General features: G+C 40.3%; 1 protein-coding gene across 1 annotated transcript; it reads left to right on the top strand.

The window, feature by feature from the left end:
* Positions 1-20,663: 20,663 nt before the first annotated feature.
* LOC118357016 (40S ribosomal protein S24) lies at positions 20,664-21,189 on the top strand. Its single transcript, XM_035727766.1, has one exon. The coding sequence runs from the start codon at positions 20,697-20,699 to the stop codon at positions 21,090-21,092; it is 396 nt and encodes a 131-aa protein (XP_035583659.1). The 5' UTR covers positions 20,664-20,696; the 3' UTR covers positions 21,093-21,189.
* Positions 21,190-24,663: the final 3,474 nt, after the last annotated feature.

Here is a 24,663-nt window from a genome sequence, read left to right as displayed (position 1 = left end):
ATCAACACAAAACAAAAAAATGAATCATATGGATTCAAAATGGATTGAAAGCGCTATAAAGGTGCATGCTCATTTTATTTTCTCCTTGTCTCACTGTGTTTGCTTTTTTGACATGTATTGGTAACTTTCTCTGTATCTGATGAAGAGTGGGTGGACTTTAGAGAGAAACCTAGATGCACATCCGGCCCTCTCCCCTTATTTGCTATTTTCCCTTGACCAACATAACAAGCTTCTCTGAGTCTCAAATTTTTCATTTTGAAAGGACTCCATTGTGCAAATATTCGGTTGCCTTTGCTTGGGTTCTGGGACCTATTACAGGACACAATGACAATACTTCCTTCTTGTTTAGATCAAGTCCTCCTTCATTTTTTGAACCAATTTATCAGTTTCAGTTTATTTTGTACTATGAAATATAGTCAGGCACCAACCTAGACCGGCTTGGGTACAAAAGAAGAAAAAAGCAGTTTCTTTGCTGATGCAACTGGGAAGCCAAGAATGATTGCTTCCAGGGGCTCAAATAATATCACCAGATTTGTGTCTTTCTCTTTGCATCTCTCAGCTAAGTTAGACTCTGTCTGGTTTTATTCTCAGAAGACTCTCTCTTTGTAATGGGAAAAGAATTATCAATAAGTAGTTCCAAGCTCATGACAGTCTTATAGCTTTGCATTCAGAACAAGACATAGTCTCTCTTGATGGCGCTAGTAAAAAAAAAAGAGAGAGAGAGAGAGAGAGTCCAGGAGACTTTGATGGAGCTTCAGTCTCATGTCCTTTCCTGAACTCATCACTGTGTCCCCGAGGTTGCCGGACTTTGATTGGCTGAGCCTGAGACACGTGATGCCAGGAGCGGGAAGAAATGTGCTAGCTATTGACTCCTAAATACACGGAAGAGGTAAGAATTGATTCCCCCAAAGATAGGGATGCTGGGCAGATGAGAATATAACCACTGTCGTGTATAAAAGCTATCTGGCTTAATTCAAATTATTTATTAAATATTCTAAAAAGTGTTCAGCCACTGGTTATTTCAGATTTGTAAATAAATCTCACCGCAGCATTGATATTTTAGCTGGACATACATAGCAGACTGAAAAAATTACAAGCTCCTAAAGGTGAGTAACTATGTGTTGCTTAAAACAAATGTGTGTGTGCGTGCACACATGCCACACACACGTACACACGCACGAGCGTGTGCACACACGCATACACACATGTACACACACCCCTAAGTAAGGGTTTCGTTGTCTATGTAATTACATTCAGACACTTCAATGTGGTGTTCATGGCTCTTCCTGAAATACTATAAAACATGACCTCGTATAGATGGGGTTCAGAGATTGAATCCTGCTTTGCAGCTTATCTGAACCTAGGTGAGAAATGAGTAAGGCTAAGAGAAATCTGACCTGTCTGGGTTTTTCCCACCTAAAGGTATAGTCATAAAGAGGCTCCCTAGAAGTCTGTTTGCATGGAAGCTAAGATTCCTTCTGGGGAAAAACAAAACAAAACCAAAAAGCTAAAATTGCATGCTCTGCTGAGCCAATATATGTTTAGGCATTTTTGGGAGAAGTGTGTGCAGGACTGAGGATGCCCTCAGGAAAGGATTCCTGCGAACAGGAAAAGGACTTCAGTACCACCAGCTGGAGCTGGCAGCAAAGCCTTAGTCCTTGGTGTGGAGAGATGTCTTTCTGTAGCATGGGGCTGTCCCCCAGATCATCCTCCTGTTCAGCCTCCCCAGGATGAAATATGAGTCTTTTAAAGAGCAGAGCAGCTATAACAGGTATAAGGCAGGAGGTGATCCAGTGACATCACATGCCTAGCTGGCAAAGGGTAAATCAAGGCAGAGAGAGCCGTTCTCTGTGCCTCCCAAGAGATGCTGCACTGTGTGCTTCTTTGTCATGGAGCCCCACGGAGCAGGGGAGGTACCCAGAGGAGCAGCAGTGCTCATGGGCAGAACAGAGAACTGTAGCACCCACAGAGCCCTGGGAGCCCCAGGGGACTTCTGGGGCATAGCAGTGGTGCCCTCTATGGAATAGTGGTGGCCACTAGAAGGGAGTCATCCCCCCAACCCCCTTCCTGCCTTGTGGAAAGCAATTTAGCTCTGCCCCGGCCCCTGCAACCTCATTTCCCCTCCCCCAACTCTTAAAGGTATCTTCAATTATTGGATCATTATACTGAATGTCAATCAAGAGTCTGAAGTTAGAAGAATTTAGCCTCAATCCTGGGGTAGAGGTACTGAAGACTGAATTTTGAGGCTGTTCATGTGTATAAATAATTGTTTTCTTCACACACACACACACACACTCACACACATGCAGGGAAAAGACTGAATGAATGTACACCAGAAGTTTAACTCTGGTGTACAATTGTCTCTAGTTGGTGAGATTATGATTACTTTTTTTCTTTTTGTTCATCTCTTTTATTTCCTTTTCTGTTTTTTTGCGGGGGAGGCTTATCTATATATTCTCAATTTGCTGTAATTAAGTTGTTTTGCCTTTACATTAAAAAAAAAAGGACCCACTTTAAAAGCAAACAAACAAACAAAAAAACACAAAAAAATCTCCTGTCCATTGTTAGGCACCAGTGTTTGAATTTAACCCGTCAGTGGAACAGTTTCTTTCTTTTCCTTCTCTTCCTCCTGCCTGCCAGATAATGAAAAACTTCCAGCCCTCGACTAGGGCAGCACCATCACTTCTGCAGGTGCTGAATTAGCCCTCGACAAATGTTGGCTATCTGTTGAATGTACCCAGCCTGGGGCCTTAAATTAATCACATAACAGTTCCAGATCTTAATTCCATTAAATTTAACAACTTTTGATTGAATGTCCAAGTGCTGTTCTGGACCATGGCCCTTCGTATATACAAAGATGTAGTTAATGATCCCAGCAGGAAATGCCTGAAATAACATGTGAGCCCACCTTCTTCATTTAATGCACATTGGTGCTCCCAGCTCCTGTCCCCACCCCTCTCCAGTCTAGGTCCCCAAGCCCTGTTTATTGCCTGTCCTTTTGAGTGGGATCATTCTCTCTCCTTCAGAGACTGGGAACTAGAACTCCTTACAATGTGCAAAGTGATTTTTTGGGAGGAGGGATGGAAACATTAGGAATTTAACTTACATTTCATTTCAACCTAAAACAAAAGGAAAATGAAGCTTTACCAGTATTTCGTGTTGGTTGACATACCACCTTCACTGGCTATGTATTCGAGGTTTATCACTTGTGGTGCTGGAGGAATCCTAAAGGAAGAGGATAATTTGTGACCCAGGAGGAAGTTGATTAATGCCGTCTGTCTTGAGTTAGCTTGGGTTGCCATAACAAAATATCACAGGCTATGTGGCTCAAACAATCGGAACTAATTTCTCACCATTCTGGAGTCAGGAAGTCCAATATCAGAGTGCCAGCAAGGTTGAGTTCTGGTGAGGCTCCTCTTTCTCGGTTGCAGAGAGCTGTCTTCTCACTTTATCTTCCTTCACATTGTGGAAAGAAAGAGAGAGAGACTTCTGGTTCCTCTTCTGGTAAGGGCACTAATTCCATCAGGGGAGCCCCACCCTCATGACCTCTTAAAGGTTCACCTCCAAGTACCATTACACTAGAGGCTAGGGCTTCAACATACGGACTGTAGGCACACCCACACAGTATATCACCCTAAATGCATTGGCTTTCCGTTTTCACAGTTTAGTTTAGTGAATTTGAGATGATACAATCTGGCTTTCAATCATCACTCATGGAATTGAATAATGGCTCAGAAACATTCCTGCTATAAGGAATCCCTGGATTACAGATATTGTGAAAACGCTAAACAAAAATGAGAAATCTGCATCTCTGAATTTCTACTCTTGGTCTGAGTCCTTGTATAGACACAATCAGTGATGACTGAGTGCTATAGATAAAACCACTATATACGGATATATATTTAACTGACATTATCAGTAAAGTTTTCCATCAGTATACTATCACACAAGTTTTTGGTGTTCTGATATTCTGGTATAGATTTGCCAGATATAATATATGCATACAGATAAAATATACACATATATAATTTTTTCAAGTATTAAAACACTGGTATTTTTGAGGGGGTGGTTGAGGGGTCCAATACAATTCTTTTTTATATTAAAAATCTAAAATCTATATTATTTCTGTCTTAAGATATTCAATTAGCCAACATATAGTACATTAGTTTTGATATAATGTTCAATGATTTATTAATTGTGTATAACACCCAGTGTTCATCACATCACATGCCCTCCTTAATGCCCATCACCCCCGTTACCCCATCCCCCTACCCACCTCCCTTTCCACAACCCTCAGTTTGTTTCTGGAATAAAGAGTCTCTCATGGTTTGTCTCCCCCTCTGATTTCTTCCCATTCAGTTTTCTTTCCCTTCTCCTACGGTCCTCTGCACTATTCCTTATATTCCACATTATGAGTGAAACCATGATAATTGTCTTTCTCTGATAGACTTATTTCACTTAACATAATACACTCCAGTTCCATCCATGTCGATGTAAATGGTGGGTATTCATCCTTTCTGATGGCTGAGTAATATTCCATTGTATATATGAACCACATCTTTATCCATTCATCTGTTGAAGGACATCTAGGCTCCTTCCACAGTTTGGTTATTGTAAACATTGCTGCTATGAACATTGGGGTGCATGTGCCCCTTCTTTTCACCATCTTTGGGGTAAATACCCTGTAGGGCAATTGCTAGGTCGTAGGGTAGCTCTAATTTTAACGTCTTGAGGCACCTCCACACTGTTTTCCAGAGTGGCTGTACCAGCTTGCATTCCCACCAACAGTGTAAGAGTGTTCCCCTTTCTCCACATCCCCACCAACATTTGTTTTTCCCTGTCTTGTTAATTTTTGCCATTCTAACTGGAGTAAGGTAGTATCTCATTGTAGTTTTGGTTTGTATTTCCCTGATAGCAAGTGATGTAGAGCATTTTTTCATGTGTCTGTTGGCCATTTGTATGTCTTCTTTGTGGAGAAGTGTCTGAAAACAGCATGGTACAGCATGGCACAAAAACAGACACATAGAATAGTGGAACAGAATAGAGAGCCCAGAAATGGACACTCAACTCTATGGTCAACTAATCTTCAACAAAGCAGGAAAGAATATCCAATGGAAAAAGACAGTTTCTTCAGTAAATGGTGATGGGAAAATTGGACAGCCACATGCAGAAGAATGAAACTGGACCATCCTTTTATACCGTCACAAAGATAAACTCAAAATGGATGAAGGACCTAAATGTGAGACAGGAATCCATCAAAATCCTAGAGAAGAACATAGGCAGTAACCTCTTCGACATTGGCCACAGCAACTTTTTGCAAGACATGTCTCTAAAGGCAAGGGAAACAAAAGCAAAAATGAACTATTAGGACTTCATCAGGATAAAAAGCTTCTGCACAACAAAGGATACAGTCAACAAAACTAAAAGGCAACCTACTGAATGGGAGAAGATATTTGCAAATGACATAACAGATAAAGGGCTGGTACCCAAGATCTGTAAAGAATTGATCAAACTCAACACCCAAAAAACAAATAATCCAGTCAAGAAATGGGCAGAAGACATCATCAGGGTTTTTTTTTAAAGAAAACCTAGCATTCGGCACATAAACACAATGAAAACTATCCGAAGATCTGAAAAATACTTTTGGAAAACCTTGAGAGTTCCTGAATTTATCTCACTTGGTTCAAATCATGCTTTCTCCCACTCAGTGTTGGTTCCCCCCCTACACACCCCCTTTCTCCCCTTAATACTAGCTAGACCCAAAGAAAGTCATTTGACTACTTCCATTTTCCATGGCATCTTGTAACATATTCATTCAGGTCATTACTGGAAGGGGAAAATGAGAAAATATTCCTTGGCTTTTGTTCAGATGTTTCAACTGTCTGAATAGCCTTCCCTGAATATCTGATCTATGAGGTCATTTGGCTGAAGGCTTCCCTCTGTCGCAGGGTGCATGTAATAAAACTATCACAGAGCAGATAGAGTTAGTGCAAACACTCATTGCTCTGTGTTGCCTTAAACAAAGAAACAGGGAGAGCCTGTATTCCTAAAGAATAGAGGATTATTAAGATGTTCTCTGCTTTGGGAAATGTTCATTTGCAGATGGAAAAGGGACTGATTGCTGGCATCAGGTACAGATGATTTACAGCCTTAAGTGCCAAGCATTTATCACATACATGAAGTCCAGCGCCACCCTTACCCACATTAATGTTTGTAACTTCAAAGAGACAATGAGTCACTGCAGGGGAAGAGAGTACGCTAATACATTGACAGTTCTGGATTTTGTGCTGAATCCCATCCCACTGAGCATGAGTCTTCAGGCAAATATGGAAATGGTTGTCCTGATTAGTCATTTCTAACGGCATGCCTTTTGTGTTGATTCACAAACATTGTCTCCATTCTTTCTGTGGAAGCCTTCCTCGAATAGGACTCACACTTGGACCACATGTAAATTTGGATAATGATTAGCTTGAGTGTTGAGAGAGAATTTGGCACAGTGCCTTGCAAAACCCATGGAGCTGTAGGACAGACTGCTTTTATCCTTAGCATGGATCAAATCTAGAGATGAGAAGAAACATGCCTTCCAAGAATGCTTTTCTAAAACATTGCTGGGGAGAGATGCAATTGAAGGGAAATCTGACATGTGACTGGAATATATTAGGTAACTTACTCCAACTCATAATCAAAAGCAGTTGTTTGATTGAAGTAGAGAACCAAGGAGGAAGTTGCTTTGTTCTACTACATGAACCTTTGAAGTTACAATCATCTATACCTGCAGAAAAATTCCCAAAAGAGATCACATGTTATTAGACCTCTTAATTGTGATTTATTTTTTTGCTTTAAATTTAAGAGTCTTTTGAGAATGGTGAGAGGGAACAGGAGAGAATGGAAGAAATGAACATCTAAGAAGCAATTAACTAAGATAGTATTATAAAGTATGCAGTGAATCTGATTCATAAATGTTTTACGGTCCCAGTACTAATGGCTTCTTAAAGTTGTGGCTCATGGTTCCAGTGGAGGGAGATTCTAGGTTGAAATAATGTTTGGTAAATTGAATTGACCATAGATGAGTCTCAATTTCTCAGGAATTATGATATATCTGTAACTATGTATACACACATACATATACATATATATGTCTTTTTATGTAACTTTCCATCCAGATAGTGAAATGGAAATGAATATAGATAACTATTTTAAAAAACATATGATACCTTATTTACCAATAGATTTTTGTTAGCCTTATTTATCATGTCTTTTTATTCTGTGTTTTTGATGGTTTGTCATCTGGGAGCCTTGCTAACCCTGGGGGGACCACCTCTCCCAGGGCTAGGAAATTCCCAGAGATAGCAAACTACTTGCCTGTGAGTGTGCCTTTCATATGCCAATCATCCAGGGTGGAATCCAGACTTCCAATCACCAACTTGATAGAGCTCTTCTACTCCCAGACACTATTACCCTGCTTTAATCACCCTGGGGCCAGATAACCAGAAACAATCCCTACACCGCAGAGCCTGCTGAATTATTCGAAGTAGCTTATCCTAAACTTGCTTACTCTGTCTCGCCAGTTTCTTTCTGAAGAAACCACAAAGGCTCTTGCCATAGAACCCCCTCTCTGTCTGCCTCCTGACCACGCCTGGTGCTTCCCACCCCCAACATCCCTTTCATGGGTCCCCCCTCCTCCTGGGATCAGTGAGTGTAACTATCTTTTCAATGGCAGTAATGAAACCTACATTTCAAAACATAGCCTGGTGATATTAATGTTTCCTTTGTTGTGGCAGACTAGATTTTCTCCAAAAAACCTCCGGGTATAAATCATAAAAATGCTGAATGAAATGTAAAAACATATTTTAAAATGCATATCTGGCTCACTAGAAAGCAAAGAAAAGCTGAACTGATGAAAAACTCAATTCCGGACAAGTAACCAAGCTGAAGGCAAGGATACCGTTAGTGGATAGAGTATCCAGAAATCTCTAGTGCCTAGGTTTTCAGTTTTAGTTGGCTTTACATAAGAGGCAGAAGGCAAAACCTAGAGGTTGCACAAGATGGGAAGTCACTCTTATAAAACAGGGACCCCTCAAAAGTGTTCACCTGGCTGGATAAACTAGAAAAGATTAAAACCCACAAACCAAGTTAGTCTTGGCTCTGGCATGGGGAGAGGGAACGGTTAATGGTCTCTCTTGAGGATTCGTAATATTAACCCTGATCGTAAATAAATTTGGGGCTGCAATTCCCAATGTCTTTGTATTCCCTCAAAACTTCAAGTCAAGAACTTTGTTTGGTGGTTGTAGGTAGGAAGAATATCTAAATGTCTGGAAGAAGCAAATGGAAATCATTTCTGGAGAAATTCATCTCCAACCTTGGTCTCAGAAATTTCCAGATAAAATTCCAACGGACTTAAACTCACATGAGCACACATGCAAAAAAATGAAACACATGAGCTAGAAGAGTCAGAAGCCAGAAGAGAAGGGAGTGCTGAGTATTTTAAAAATGAGTTACGTGATTTTTCGAAATAAAGAGCCTAGGCTCAATGACCCTTGAACTTCCTTTAATTTCCACAGTTCAGATATCTGAAACACAAAACAGTATGGAAAAGAAAAAAATTGCTCGAAATGCACAGCCAGGTGCGAGCTTGAGGGTGAGGTTGTCAGGAAGATGGCACAGAGTTGCTGACTTAGCCTTGGTATTGTCCAGGCTTCTCACCTGCAGGGGGACAGGCATGGTGTATGGTCATCCTACCTGTGTCTAGGACGGTGTTAGTCAGACTGTCTTCTGGAGGAGCATAACGATTTCCTTTCAAATTCCCTTTTAAGCATCAAAGGACATCCCTTTACTGCCTGAAGCAGTGCTTCAGTCCTAATTCTTCCTAATTCCTAAAACAAGAGTCCCTAATTCTTCCTCTTCCTCCTCCTCACATTGGCCATCTCCTCCTCACATTGGCTATCTCATCAAGGTGGTTCTGCTGTGACTATAAATTATTGAAATCTGCCACTTAATATCTCTGAAACTATGGACAAGTCACTACACCTCCCTGAGCCTTGGCGTCCTCATCAACCAAGTGGGCATGATCATGGTACAACCTCCTTGGATTGCTGTAAAGACTAATCCACTATAAAGCCCATAGAACAGTGCTTGGCATGTTATGTGTTCCATAATCAGAACAGTGTCATTACCTTCCCATTGGGGAAGATAAAATTAAGAGTTTAATAAACACATCACCCCCTTGGCATGAAAATGATTGGATCATCTGTAAGTTTGCTGATACAACTGGGATATCTAGAAACTTCGGCACGTTGTTAGTCTGCACAAAGGCTTCAAGCCATATTCGAGAGAGGGAATGTTGAGCTAAATCAAGTTGCATATTTATTTGTTTATTCCATAGCAACTCCTTTTTCCAAAAAATATTTGAAATAACCTGAAAGGAAATACAGATAATACAGCAGGATATAAAATTCAATGTGGAAAATACATTTCAAGAGGACAATAAAGGTAGGAAAATAAAAATATACAGTCTATGACACAAAGAAAAATTTGTAATATAGTCTTACATTTCTGGTATTTGAATGCATTTCTGTTGTTATCCTTGAGTCCAAAGAAACTTAATCTGAAACCAAGAAAGAAGCATAATCTGCAGCAATGAGTACTTACCTGCAACAACCAGTCCAGGAAGCCAAACAACAACCTCTATAGCAATCAGTCCTAAACCAATAACTGACAGCTTCCCTAATTTTTGTCTCTTTCCAATGTAGGACCAACCAGAGAAAGTCAGTTATGTTCCCCTGTTACACGACATGCCCCTCTTCTAATTAGTCTGCCTCCAGCTTCCCCATGTCAGTTGCTCCAGTGAAGGCATACCTGAAGCTTTCTCTTTTTCCACTCTAGGCTTTTCCACTTCTCTGTCTGCCTTTGAGTCTGCCAAACACCATGGTGGCTGGCTCCCTTGATGCAGCAAGTTCTGAAGAAACAGGCTTTGCTTGTTCTAATTTGGTTGGTCTTCATTTATGTCCACATTGCCAGGGCCTTATTTCCACCAGAGCATGTTGTTATAGATAGTGGGTTGCCCAGAACTGTGAGCTGCCTGCACTTTTCACTGCCTCCACCTCTGCTCCCCCCACTGTTCCAACAAAGCCCCATTCCTCAGTAGGGTGCCCTCTGCCCTGGGTTGTTCAGTTGAAAATGATGGATGTAGTAGACACTCATGGAGAAACAGTTGGCCCTTAACATCTGTTCCTCTCCTTGTGCTATTTTCACAGTCCCTAAATCTGATTCTAAAGAGAAAAATTATTATGTGTTAAGGCATAGAGATTAAGTATAATGTAAAACAGCAGTATGTAAGAACATAATCACAAGTAATTCTGTTATTTTAAGACTGTGTTTCATGGGGCATGTAATGGATGTAAAGCAATGTTTCTGTTTTCAAAATTATTTTTAAAAAGGAGGCTTTTGTAACATCTATTCTCAAAATAACAAATTATTTTGCTCCTCAAGTGTACATAGGTTCCCATAAGGCATTAAATGAACAATGTATAACTAGTTTTCTAGAGTTGCTTTTGAATAGTTCTCTACTTATTTGAGTGTTATTAGATAAATTAAGAAGAATTTGGTACAATAATACCATTGTTTTTATCTTGAATTTTTGGAGTTAGCATTTTTAAACAGAACGTCTACCTGTACCAAATTAATTTCCCAGGCCTTCTGCCGTCTTGCATATTCTTTCATTTCACATCCCTCTTCTAAATCATTATAAAAAAAGTTGTCATTTTTATCATCAGTACATGGAGAGGATTGTCAATTAAAACAGGAAAATTCAAACAATATTCCTTAAATAACTTGCTTGCTTTGGATTGCATTTTCCTTCACTGCTTAAAAAATCATCTCATTGCTAAATCTCGCCAATTCTAAAGCACATTTTTTTCCCACATTTTAACATGTCTGAAAGACAGATGTGTTTTATAAGCAATGGCGTGTCATAGTTTCTTCGACTGCATTTTTTACTGGCTGGTGATTCACAAAATAATGGCATATGTGATAATTGATACATCTTAAATCCAGTGAAATATGATGGCAGACTTATTATGCATTATTATTTTGGTATTCTAAAACATAATGGGTACCACAGAAATTTAACAGTCCCTGAGTGAGGGCACCAGCTTTCCAAATGTGCTCTCGGGTTTCTTGTGAGGAGGGCAGCGGGTGGGTCACCAGGGCAGCAATGTGGTCCTTTTGTTCTTTCTTTTTCAACAGATGGGACTTCTCTATAAGTTTTCCTGAGATGAGAGGCTTTGCTGGAATTAAAACACAATGTGAGTTTGACAATCAGTGACCAGGGAGATTGATTCCCCTTAACAGAATAAAAATAAGGGTTCCTCCTTGAGTTCCTACTGTGTGATGGGCCCAGAACTAGATACTGTACTTAGAGGGCAGGGGATTTTACTGAGGTACTAATTTGAGTTTTGTGGTCTATGAGCGTACTGCTCCCCTCTCTCCCATTTCTAGCAGGTAGTTAGGTTTGTGTTCTCTTTATCCATGGTAGGTTTGTGGCAGGGCCAGAAGCTCTTCCTGGTTCATATAAACATCTCAACTCCTTAAAGATGGCACTGGCTGTGTTCCACATCCACCCACCTCCCCAGATCAAGAAGAGGTCTAGGTTTGTGTAGTTGTAGTCCCCCTCTTTGTAAGTGGCCTCAGAAGATGGCTTAACTCCAGATATACAAAGGGTGGTGGACTCTAGGCACAAACTCCTATTCTCTATAGTAATGGTGACAAAGATTTTCTCCGTGAGCAAACCTTAGTCAGGCTCCTCTTAGCCCTCTGCTTGATGTGGCCAAACCTGGGCTTCTGTCTCTGTCCTTATAGAGTCTAATTTTAGCAAGAATCCTGCTAAGTCAGTTTAGCCAGAATCCCCCACTTTTGAGATCTGATCTGATCCAATTCCACATCCTCCATCATCCCTTGGTGATATCTAATCACCCTGGCTGGCCTTCAGTAAGAATCTTGGTGGGTCAGTTTAGCAAGAATTACCCGACTGTCTTAGTAATTTTCCATCCACCGACCCCTGACCCCACTCTGTTCCCTGGCTATGAATCCCACTTTTCCTTGTCATATTTGGAATTGAGTCCACTCTCTCTTCCCAACTATAGAACTCCATTTTAGTAGTCTCTATCCCTATTGTGATAGTCCTAAATAAAGTCTGCCTTGCCATTTTAACAAGTGTCAGAACATGTTGTTTCTTTGACAGTCTGTGCCCCAAGAGTGCCAAGACAGAGCAGAGCCACCGGATTTGCAGAGACAGGGAATGTCTCCTTGGCACCTAGGAGAGGCAGGTGTCTAGAGAAGTCTCTGGTGCTTTGACAAATGCAGGACAATGACAGGACAGGGGATTCCTAGGAATGACTGTGCTTGCATTTCACACCAGTCTCGTAGGTAAAGACCTGGAGAAGATTTCAGTTGAATTTGAGGAAAAAAATTTGCATAGCAAAATTTGGGTTTGCAAATTTATATCATGATTTTATCCCATTCCACTTCACAGCATCTGAAAGGTTAGTGTTATAGGTTGTTTTACAAATGAGGTCCTGAAGACTTAGAAAAGAGGAAAGATTGCCCAAGTCCTCAGTGTGAGCCAGTCAGTGCAGAGCACATGAGTACCAAAAGGAGTAACAAGGAGACCATATGTTCTGGCATAATTATTCCATTCTCTTGACTTGACAATTATTTCCTTGTATAATCGTTCCTTAAAGGTATGCTTTCTGTTTGCTTTCTTTTTAAGTGTGTTGAGTCATTCAAGAAAGGAAGTCTGCACTGGGGGAAATATTCTCAATTATGCCCAAAATATCCGAATACAAAGTAAAAAAAATAATTAAAGGAAGACATTCAGCCCTGTAGGCATCGGTCAGCATGGGAGAAGGATGAAAGACATTAAATTGTGGTTTAGTGTCCTGCTTTGTATTTGTCCTTTTTTTTTTTTTCTCAGATCAAATCTAAGGTGGAATCTCAATATTTTAAATGGACAAAAATGAATGAGATCTTTGGGCAATTTAAAGTTTGACTGAGGCCAAAAATGTCCTGGCATTTGTGCAATCTATGAAACATCTTCCTTGGAGCTCTGAGTGTATCCTACACAAACTTGCAAACTAGTTTTGGGAGGAGGACCCTAATGGAAGGGCAGTAGGCTAGTGACAAAGAACAGGAGCTCTGCCGTGGGATGGGCCGGGTCCAAATGCTGTTTCTGGTTTTCAGGGATAAGTTAGATAATGTGAATAGCTAAGTGCTAACAGATGGCAGTTTAGGAAGACTAAGCTCAGCAGCCCCAGTTAGACTCCTCCACTTAGCAGCTGGGTAACTTAGGGCAAGTTATTTAACCTTTCAGTATCTGCTTTATCTTCTAGAAAAAAGGGATCATAACAGAGTCTAGTTCACAGGTTGATGTGAGGATTAAGTGAGATGGTGGATATAAATCTCTTAGCCCAAGATCCCCACACAGTAAGTGCCCAGTAAGTGGTCGCCATGACAGTTAAGTGTTATATGAAGCTCCCGCTCTTCCTTACACCCACAAATCTACAAGTATTTTGAATTAAACTCAGGCAGTGACCAGTCTCTCCTCTTCCTCCTCTTTGTATTTCTCCTTCCTCCCCCTCTGTTCCTCCCCCTGCCTCTTCCAACGTGGTTTGAATTGATCTAGTGTCATAGTTCTAGAGTGCACATCTTTTTAGCCTGAGCATGAAAAATGAGTGTTTCCCAATCTTTGTCTAAATTCTCTTGGAGAAAATGCTCAGAGCTTGAGGAGAATGACTAATTATTATTCACAGCTGCATAAAAACTGGAAGGTAAATATTGGCTTTCTAGATGCAAAGCATTACATTTCCTCTAAAATTTGTGTAAAGTGGTTTTCCACTAAGAATATAAAATAGATGATTTTGTTTTGAGAGCATTTATTATTATGCAGATTAGAGATTAAACACCCAAATAGCTTATTTGCTAATTCGCCATTCATGAGAAAATTAGACATGCTGAAAAGTTCTCATTTTTAGAGCAAAGAATCTTTTAAATTCTCAGCTCAAAAGGTCTACCATTGTCAAAAAGATATCCCTGCAGATATTTCTCAAAATCTTAAATTGAGATGAAAAGTGTAGTTCAGTCTACAGTACTGCCGCTTTATGACAAAGCACCATGAATTCTTTCTTGTTTATACACACACACACACACACACACACACACACACACACACAGAAATGCTGGTGAGAGCAATAATTAATTTGTAAAATAGGCAAATTGGAAGTTCAGGTCTAAAGAGGAATTTCAGTGCCACAGAGCAATCATAGCATTGTGTTTCCTTATCTTTCTTAATGTGTCTCAACTTCCGGTGGCCTTTGTTGCTAGGAAACTAGTCTCTCCTGAATTGAAAGCCACCTTTCTGTTATTGTTGACTCTATGGAGTCTGAAATGAACCAGGCATATCTTGAATCCTTCAGGATTAACTATCAGTGATGTGCCTGTGGATGATGGGAAAAACCCAGAGCTCAACATTTTCTGTAGAGCCACTGCTTAAAACCCCAGAAGTAAAAGAGTTCCCTTTGTAACTTCCCTTTGGAAAATTCCATTAGCCTATCCTGTGTGAAGTTAAGTCTCCTAGAAGTAGAAAGATGAAAGGGAGGGAGCTGTGGTCCATTTCCCCTCATTTCCACATTGCATTAAGGTACAGGAGCCCTGATAGGTCCTCAGGGAGCTAGAGCTTCAAAGTAAGGGTGCATTCCTAGCAGGTTGCATTCGTTCGGTATAGTCCTTTTTGTATTCACAGTTTAAATCCAGAATCTGAATGCATGCTAGAGGCTTTTGAGCATCCTCAGTGGTATTGAAAGTGGTGAGAGTGACCAAAATTCTTTTGCAAGATGAGTTACTATATTTTAGGAAGATGTCTTGGCCTGTGGAAGAAGATAGTGAATGCAATTTGCAGCTATGTGGTTTTCTCCACAACTCAACTCAGAAATAGAGACTCTCTTTAACAGCATTTTGATTCTGATGCAATTCTGAGAATGTACATTTAGAGGCAGAAATCATGTCTGTAAGATGCAAATTATCTGGTGACAGAAATAAAGGTTCAAGGCAGGTCATTAAGGCAGACCTGAAATCCAATCCGAGCAAAAATGGACCATCAGCCAGTAGAGGGATGGAATTTAAGAAGCCTCTAAAGAGTTTAAAGACTGGCTGACTTCATTCTTTGAAGCTTTTCTGCTTTTTCTTTCCCACCCCGTTTTGCTCCTGTGTGTGTGTGTGTGTGTGTGTGTGTGTGTATGTGTGTGTGTAACTCCACTATATTTTAAGCTTGAATTGAGCTAATGTCAAAGTTGTAGAGCTCACACCTTTCCAGCATGAACAAGAAAAATGAGGATTTCCAAGTCTTTGCCTACTATAATATGGGGAAAAAGCTCACTCCACCTCACCTTGATCTCTTGTTACCCTAAGCAGAGTGTCTTCTTGCATATAGACGGCGTCTACCAGCAGTTACTAGATTTACTCCAGTAGCCCCTTATAGGTGACTCCAGTCATGTCTAAATTCTGTCCCAAATTATGTATCTCTGTTGTTGTCAGATGAAATTAAATTGGTAAAAAGAAAAACCTAATATAGACACAGGCAAATAGCTCATAACACAGCAAGCCATTTTAATATGATTGCATCAGGGGTATTTTCAACCCCCACTATTGTAGTCGAGTCCCCTTCAGTAGCTGGAATAAGGGCACGTCATCTTCAACTGTGACCATGAGGAGAGGTGCTGGCAGCTTTGTGGCAGCTGCTCTAGAGAAAAACAGTTAGTGAAGCTGAGGGGACACCCAGCTGGTTTAGAGGACCATGGTGGCAGTGTGTATCCTCTGTTCTGGCTTCTGCCATAGATGCTAATGCAGGCTCATTCCTAGCATTCAGAATAGTGCTCCTTAACCAAGCCACCAGCAAGCTCCTAGATGCTGGGTTCAGACAGACTAGCTCAGGATTCCTACATCTCATGGATCGGGAGTCCTGATGATTTTCCTTTCCCCCAGTCCCTTCCCTGGGGACATGGCAGAGTCTCTTCTTATATCCCCCAATCCAGAGATCTCATGCTGCTCCCTCTCCTTGGCAGGGGAGCCATTTGCTCATCCTCCTAACACACCCACTCTTTTAAGGAGTTCTACCCTCAGTGACTCAAAAGGAAAGTTACACTCCTAAAGGCAATTTGCTAAGTTCTTCCCAGGAATAACTGAGATATTTCTGAGATATATCTTCTGGGTAAGAAAACAGAACTCTAGGGGCACTTGGGTGGCTCAGTTGTTAAGCGTCTGCCTTCGGCTCAGGTCATGATCCCAGGGTCCTGGGATCGAGCCCTGCATCGGGCTCCCTGCTCCGCAGGAAGCCTGCTTCTCCCTCTCCCACTCCCCCTGCTTGTGTTCCCTCTCTCGCTGTCTATTTCTCTGTCAAATAAATAAATAGAAATCTTAAAAAAAAAAAAAGAAAACTCTAGCAGGGCATCATTCCATACTAAAAAAGGATAAAAACATTTTCCTATTTCAGAAGTTATGTCTGTCTTTTAATGATGGGATATTCACAGTAGGGCAGTGTTTCTTAGCCTACGAATGGGCTTTGGAAGCAAGCCATCTGGGTTCAAATTGTACCCTGCTGGGACACATGGACAATTACTTTACCTCTCTGAGCCTCAATTTCCTTGCTTAAACAAATAGCAGTGATAGCAGTATTCACCTTATAAGGATTACTGTGAGAATCGCATGAGATAATGCATATTCTTAACAGAGAACCTGGCATAGAATGATGTACACAATAAATCAATCTTTTCTGTTACTGTTATCATCATTATACCTCACAGTATCATCCTTTGAGCGCTTTCCATGCATGCACCAACCCCCCATTTAGATACCGGGGAGGAAAGATGAATAAGGCATCCTGCTTTGGAGGAACTCTCACTCTACTGGAGAAAATGGACATGCACAGAGTAAGGTATAGTTGTGCATTAACAGAGTAAAGAATACACTGTCATGAGAATCTTGAGGAAGGCTGGAGATAGAGATTCAGGAAGCTTCCACAGAGGAGGGACGTGTGATTTGACTGTTGAAGGAAAAGTAATGAGAGGAGGAAAATGTTTTTGGGCAGTGGAGCACTTATAACAGAAATAAAAGCCTCTTTCCTGCTGTGTTTGGCAACTTGCAACAGCTTGATACTAACCTTGAGCTTGGGGTGCCTGTCAGGTTGTGGTTTGGAAGTGTGAAAGCCCAGAAATAGAGGAGACAGGTCTTGATGTATTTTCTTCCACCAATGGCCATTTCTCATACTTTCTCAGCTCTTATATGAACCAAGACTGATGGCTATAGTATAATCCAGATTTGATAGTTTAGTTCTTTGGCTCTAACTAGTAGTGGAGTTGGCAGGCTTTCATTGAGATTGCGTTCTCAAATATCGGGAAAGATAATAAAGATTTCAGGTAATTCTCTTAACAGGTATACCCAAAACCTACCCTTGCCTCAGTTTTTAGCATCTTTCAGATCAAAATCCAGACAATCAAGCTCGAACAGTCTGGGTTTTTGCTATTATCTTGAGTATTAGGAACTTTAGCTGGGGATTTGTGTTAATCTGCCTAGGAGTTGGGCTACATTTAACGCTTGCTGTCACCCTAGGTGCCAGAGGTTCACATTCTTCTAGTATCCTTGTTTTTGTCTCTCCCCTTGATTTTGGGCTTCCCTAAGTACTTCTTCTCAGAGAGAATGTGTATCTTGCAGCTCTTTGAGCTATAATCCACTGTTATTATACCAGAGCCCTGTTCCTGCGGTGACAAGGTGTAGAGAGGGAGAATATTACATAATTTTATAATGAAATTACAACCTTTCAATAGATCGCTGTCTCTGAGAATAGATCGCTGTCTCTGAGCTGCAGCTTTCACACGTGTTTCTCCAGAGGCGTAACTTTCTTGCCCTGCTTCCCACACACACCCTGGACTGTGGCATTCCCTTTCTATATTCTTGAAGTCTTCGCCTATGTTGACTATGGTTCCCCCCTCTTCCCGCCCTTATGTGAGACATAAAGGCTAGAGGGGGGTTGCTTTAGGAGGAAAGCCCTTCCCCCAGCAGAGGTCATGCTGGCCGCATCTTTTCCTTGGAAAGTTGGCTTTTTTGGTTTGTTTGTTATTATTATGTTGTTATTATGCTCAGTTAGCCAACATATAGTACCTCATTAGTTTTTGATGTAGTGTTCAACAATTTATTAGTTGAGTATAACACCCAGTACTCATCACAACATGTGCCCTCCTTAATACCCATCACCCCGTTACCCCATCCCCCCCACCCCCCTCCCTTCTGTAACCCTGAGTTTGTTTCCCAGGGTCCATAGTCTCTCACGGTTTGTCTCCCTGTCTGATTTGTCCCCCTTCCGATTTCCCTCCCTTCCTCTGTGGTCCTCCATGCTATTGCTTATGTTCTACATATGAATGAAACTATATGATAATTGTCTTTCTCTGCTTGACTTACTTCACTTAGCATAACCCCCTCCATTTCCATCCATGTCGATGCAAATGGTGGGTATTCATCGTTTCTGATGGCTGAGTAATATTCCATTGTATATATGGACCACATCTTCTTTATCCATTCATCTGTTGAAGGACATCTCAGCTCCTTCCACAGTTTGGCTATTGTGGACATTGCTGCTATGAACATTGGGGTGCATGTGCCCCTTCTTTTCACTACATCTGTATCTTCGGGGTAAATACCTAGTACTGCAATTGCTAGGTCATAGGGTAGCTCTATTCTTAACATCTTGAGGAACCTCCATACTGTTTTCCAGAGTGGCTGCACCAGCTTGCATTCCCACCAACAGTGTAGGAGGGTTCCCCTTTCTCCACATCCCTGCCAACATTTGTTGTTTCCTGTTATGTTAACTTTTGCCATTCCAACTGGTGTAAGGTGGTATCTCATGGTGGTTTTGATTTGTTATTTCCCTGATGGCTGGTGATGTTGAGCATTTCTTCACGTGTCTGTTAGCCATTTGTATGTCTTCTTTGGGGAAGTATCTGTTCATGTCTTCTGCCCATTTTTTTGACTGAGTTAGGGTTTTTTGAGTGTTGAGTTTGAGAAGTTCTTTATAGATCTTGGATATCAGCCCTTTATCTGTAATGTCATTTGCAAATATCTTCTCCCTTTCCGTGGGCTGCCTCTTAGTTTTGTTGACTGTTTGCTTTGCTGTGCAGAAGCTTTTTATCTTGATGAAGTCCCAAAAGTAGAAAGCTCTGAGAGCATTTCACCAGGTTTACTGCCCTCCCCCAACCCCCCAACACAGGTCCACCAAAGCTCAGAGAGGATCTTTCCTGGACCTTTGCTATGAGAATCTGGTGTGGTTCCTGCAGGTAAACTTGTGAAAGTTTGAGGGCCCCTGTGAGACTGTAGCTTCCCCATGGGACTGTTTCTCATGATCATGCTAGTATACACTCAGTCTTCATCAGTTTACCAAAATCACCATTAAGTGTTCCTACAAGTTTATAGTTCTAGTGGCTTCTGCCCCTGTAAGCTGTTCTGGGTGTGAATCTCTATGTGCCTGTCTCTCTATATTTCAGAGTGGCTGTTTGTCCTCAACCTTGGTTCTCTGACGGTTTCAGGAGAAGTTACTGATCTTTTTACCCAGCTTTTGTTGTTCTTGTTGTAAAGACAAGAGTGATAACCTATAAGCTCTTTCCACATTGGAGCTGAAACAAGAAGTCCAAGTTGGGAATAAAAATAGTTTGTGTGTCAGAGTTCTTTGAGGAAGATTCAGTGAGATAGTACAAGTGCTTGGCATAGTATCAAGTGCAGAGTAAATGTTTAGTAAATTTTTGCTATTATTATTATATCAAAGAAGATTTAAAATGTATTCCTATTAACATACAACAAAAGCTAAATATTTTACTACAAATGCATTTCTCTAAAAAAATAACCTAAAATAAAAGAAACTATTTTAACTAGACTACGTGAATCCAGCCAAGTAGTACAAGATTAAAACTGAACACCATCCAAATTCTAAATTATACCTCCAGTTCCAAAAATTCACAATTCAATCTGGGCATGCTTCATTTATCAAAGCACTCTTGCCGTTGGAAATAAACATTTCAATTTCTATGATCCAGTGATTATTTTTTAATGTATATTTTATATGCCAAGTACTATGTGACAAAGAATCGATTTTTCTCTTTGTGCTCCTTTCTGGAATTGTTCAAAGCATAATGAGAGTGGCAGCCAGGTAAATAGCTAATACTATACATTGAAAGCATGGATAAAGATATAGCAAGGACAATGAATCATGGAACACTACATCAAAAACTAATGATGTAATGTGTGGTGATTAACATAACAATAAAAAAATTAAAAAAAGAAAAAAAAAGATAAAGCAAGGAATGATATGGCATGATGAAGGCAAAGCCTCTGAACTCCGTCTAACTACATTCAAATCCTAGTTCTGTGACTTAACCCTGCAGTGAGATCTTGGTCAAATTGTTTAGGTTCTCTCTGCCTTGTTTCTCTCAGCTATAAAATGGGACTAATGAAACATATGTTATAGTTTTCAACGCAAGTAGAATGCTTAGCACAGATCCTGGAGCAAACTAAGTGCTTGTCAAACTTAACTCCAACAATTAGTTGCAAACAAAACTCTGTGAGGGCTCTTTTTCTCCCCGGCTGCTTGAAGCCTCGCCGCCATCATGAACGACACAGTAACTATCCGGACCAGGAAGTTCATGACTAACCGACTACTTCAGCGGAAACAGATGGTCATTGATGTTCTTCACCCTGGAAAGGCAACGGTACCTAAGACAGAAATTCGGGAAAAACTAGCCAAAATGTACAAGACCACACCAGATGTCATATTTGTGTTTGGATTCAGAACCCATTTTGGTGGTGGCAAGACAACCGGCTTTGGCATGATTTATGATTCTTTGGATTATGCAAAGAAAAATGAACCCAAACACAGACTTGCAAGACATGGCCTGTATGAGAAGAAAAAGACATCAAGAAAACAGCGAAAGGAACGTAAGAACAGAATGAAGAAAGTCAGGGGGACTGCAAAAGCCAACGTTGGTGCTGGCAAAAAGAAGTGAGCTGGAGATTGGACAACAGAAGGAGTAAAGATGCTGCAGTGGCTTTATCTGTGGTGGTTGTGCAGATTTTTCATGAGAGGATCAATAAACTAAGAATGTTAATATGAAAAAAAAAAAAAAAAAAAACGCTGTGAGGAAGAAAAACCTGAGCTTGATGGCAATAACTAAGCCTGGTTTCTCAAGCTATCTCAAATGCGTGGCACATTGTAAGTTCTCAGTGTCAGTCAAGTCAATGAAATGATTGAATGAATGAATGAGTCATTAATTCTGCAGGGCATTATGGAAGATGTCCCAGGGGAGCATTTGAGCGTGGTTTTGTAGGATGAAGAGTGTTTCGCCAAGTAGATAAAAGAGAGAAAAAAATTAAGAGGAAAGATAACTGTAGTGAGAGAAGAAACCGGGAATTATATAGCGTGGTCAGAGCTCTTGGTATAGAGGGCAGTGTTACTCATTCAGGAAACAAGGAAGTCCCAGAAAAACTCTCTTTGACATTTTGCTTTAGATCTGAGAAATAAACGTTTGAGTCAGTGGCTCCAAAAGCCTTAGTCTCCTTTTCTTAAAATCATCCTCCCCCCAAAAAAGGAATAGAAAACAAAACTAAACTAAAGGAAACAGGTAATGGAGTCAGTAATTAAGGACTATATTTTGTTTTTTATTTCAAGGGTTTTTAGGAAATGGAAAAAATTAAATATTTATGTAGGCAATTAATTCTACTTCTGTAGTTTTACCATCTCAAATACAGGTAGGGTGTTGCTAAAATTCAGATGACCAGGCTCTCCAGTAACTCTCCAGAGTTACTGGTCAGGATTTCGAGGTATGTGGACCAACAATCTACTTTTAAACACATATCTCAGCTAATGTGTTTGCTCACCAAAGTTTGAGCACCATAGGTTTGCATGCAAGGATAGCAAACTAGTATTCAAGAGGTAAATACATATTTGATTATTTCTGATATCTTGGCCTTTGTCCCTGCTGTTTTCTCTCACTGGAATACTTCTTCCCACATCCTCTATCTTTAAACATGCTATTTTTGCCTCAGCATTTATTCTTCTGGTGTTAGCTTATTTTTTATTCGAAATGTATTTTACAAATAGGGCCTACCATGGGCCAGACAAAAAGATGTCCTTCATCTTCCTTCTCTGAGTTAGGTATCATTCTTGCGTTCTCCCATGGCACCCTGTACTTTCCACTCTTATAGTACTTAGGATACTATGTTGTAACTACCTGCTTCTATCTCTCTTACTATAAAATATGTTCCATGAGGGCAAGGACTGTATCTTATTTTTGTTGTCTCCCTAGTGCCTACATTGCACATTGCCTCACAATTCACTGCTACTCTATAAGTGCTTGTTGAATGAAGAAGGGATGCATGTATAAATGTTACCAGTGATTGCTGCGTAACAAACAGTTATAAAAATCCTAATGGCATATGACAGCAAGCATTCATTCACTTATGCATCTCCAAGTTATCTGGAGATTGACTGATCAGACACAACTTAACTGAGTTTGGTTCCAAGCTGTAGGTTGGGTGTGCTGCCTGTATCTCATCCTGCATAGACAAGCAGGCTAGCTGGGACGTCCTCTCCTAATGGCAGAAGGCAGGATCACAAGAGAGCAAGTAGACCATGTGGTGCCTCTTAAAGAATAGGCTTCAAATTGGTACACTGTTCTTTCGAGCCATACTCCACTGGCCAAAGCAAGTCATTGACCGAGGGTGTAGACAGAGGAGGATGAAGGTTTGGGGCCAATAACTCAATCAGTCACGTAAAAATTAATAAATAAAGGGAGTATCAAGTGAAGAGAATTGAAGGGAAGGATATCTAGCTTTCCTGTAATTCACTTGCTGACATGTGTTAGGATACTCAGGACTCTGGAGAAATGCAGGGATGATACAGAGCCATTCTAGGAAGATCTAGCCCAACTTCCATTTGGGGATTCACTAGAAGTCATTAAGTTCACATATTTAAAAAGAAAAAAAGCTAGATTTTTAAAATTCTGTAATAATGGCACCCAAGTGTTTCTTTTACCCAAACCTCAGAACCTCTGCAGATGTGGTGAAAGTGAAAATACAATCCCAGCCCACATCCTGCTCTGTTTTCTCTTCTACCTGGTTGTGCTCAGCTGTTCTGGGGCACACTGGATAAAGGTGAGAGGTTTGGGGGGGAGCCTGTAGGGAGGGAGCCTGAATGTAGGACCTTGTGGAAGCCCTATTTCTAGGACTTGTAGGTTTGCATAAATCATGTTTGTTGAAAGCACTCACATCAGTATTTCCTTTTGATTTCAGTTTTGTTTTTAACTATGTCTGCAGATAAAAGAATCAAGCTTCATGCATTCCCAGGTTGAATTCAATTTCCTTTCCATGGAGCTTCTTCCCCTTCTTCCAAAATTCTGGAGATAGGAAGTTTTCCCTCTTTGTGAGACACTACATTTCTTCCACCCTCAGTTTGTCTTAGAATTCCTATAGATGAAAACAGCCAGAGATTCCACATATGACAGTTTTCTCTTTGAAAAGATAAACCACAAAATTCTTTGTTTTGCTTTTTGTTTTTAGAGTGCAAGATAAAGAAGATAGTTCTTAATTCCATTATCTCCAGAGGGATGAGATTATAGCAGACAATTAAACTGCTCACGTTTGAGATCTTATAGGAACCTTTCTAATCCATATTTATTATTGCATAGAGAAGGACCTTAAACAAGTACTCAGTTTTTTCTCCTTGAATAGCAAAGTGGAAATCCTTGGCTTAGGCTATTGGGAATCCTAAAATGTTGTCCAGTTCCTATTCATGGATAAGTCTCAATGCTTCAATACAATAAGGCCCATTCAAAGGATGAAATCTTAGGTCGCCTTTAAAAATCAAGTTTACTTAAAATAATAAATGAGAAAGAAAATATTCTTAATTTTACAGATTGGGATGCAAAACAGTATGTGGTGACTCCAGTTTTGTGAACTATTAATAGTCACATGGGTATACACGTACACACACACACACACACACACACACACACACAAAGAAAAAAGACAGAAAGGTCTTATGTTAATGACATTTCTCTCCCAGTAGTGATTATGTGTAAATTTATTTTTTATGCTTTCTATATTCTTTTTTTTCCCAATAATTCCATATTACTTTTCTAATCAGGGAAAAAAACCCATTTACATCTACATGACCACCTTTTAAAAACTTATTTTGATTAAATTAACCTTATTAATTTATTTAGCAAATATTTTATTATCTCTTTGAAGAGCCTTCTTAAAGGCAATAGAAAGATATTGGCACTCTAGATCGTTACTCTGGGTAGCAAGACAAAATAAATCACAAAAGCAGTCAAGAGCAACGCATAGATTATAGAGATGGATAAGACCTTAAGTACACTTTATATGTGAGTATAAAAAATTCATACAACGAAAAACTTAGAAATAATAATTCATTTTTCTTTTTTAAAGATTTATTTGTTTATTTTAGAGAGAGAGAAGAGTGCATGCATGCAAGGGGTGGGAGAGAGGGAGAGAGAGAATTTCAGTCAGACTCTGTGCTGAGCATGGAGCCCAGTGAAGGGCTCAATCTCCCGACCT

The sequence above is a fragment of the Zalophus californianus genome, chromosome 5 (assembly GCF_009762305.2).
Source record: "Zalophus californianus isolate mZalCal1 chromosome 5, mZalCal1.pri.v2, whole genome shotgun sequence".
Taxonomy (NCBI): Eukaryota; Metazoa; Chordata; class Mammalia; order Carnivora; family Otariidae; genus Zalophus; species Zalophus californianus.
This window is presented reverse-complemented; position numbering and strand designations above follow the sequence as displayed.

Bases quoted from the DNA above. Each gene is read 5' to 3' on its own strand.
- LOC118357016 (XM_035727766.1), top strand. From the start codon at position 20,697: ATGAACGACACAGTAACTATCCGGACCAGGAAGTTCATGACTAACCGA.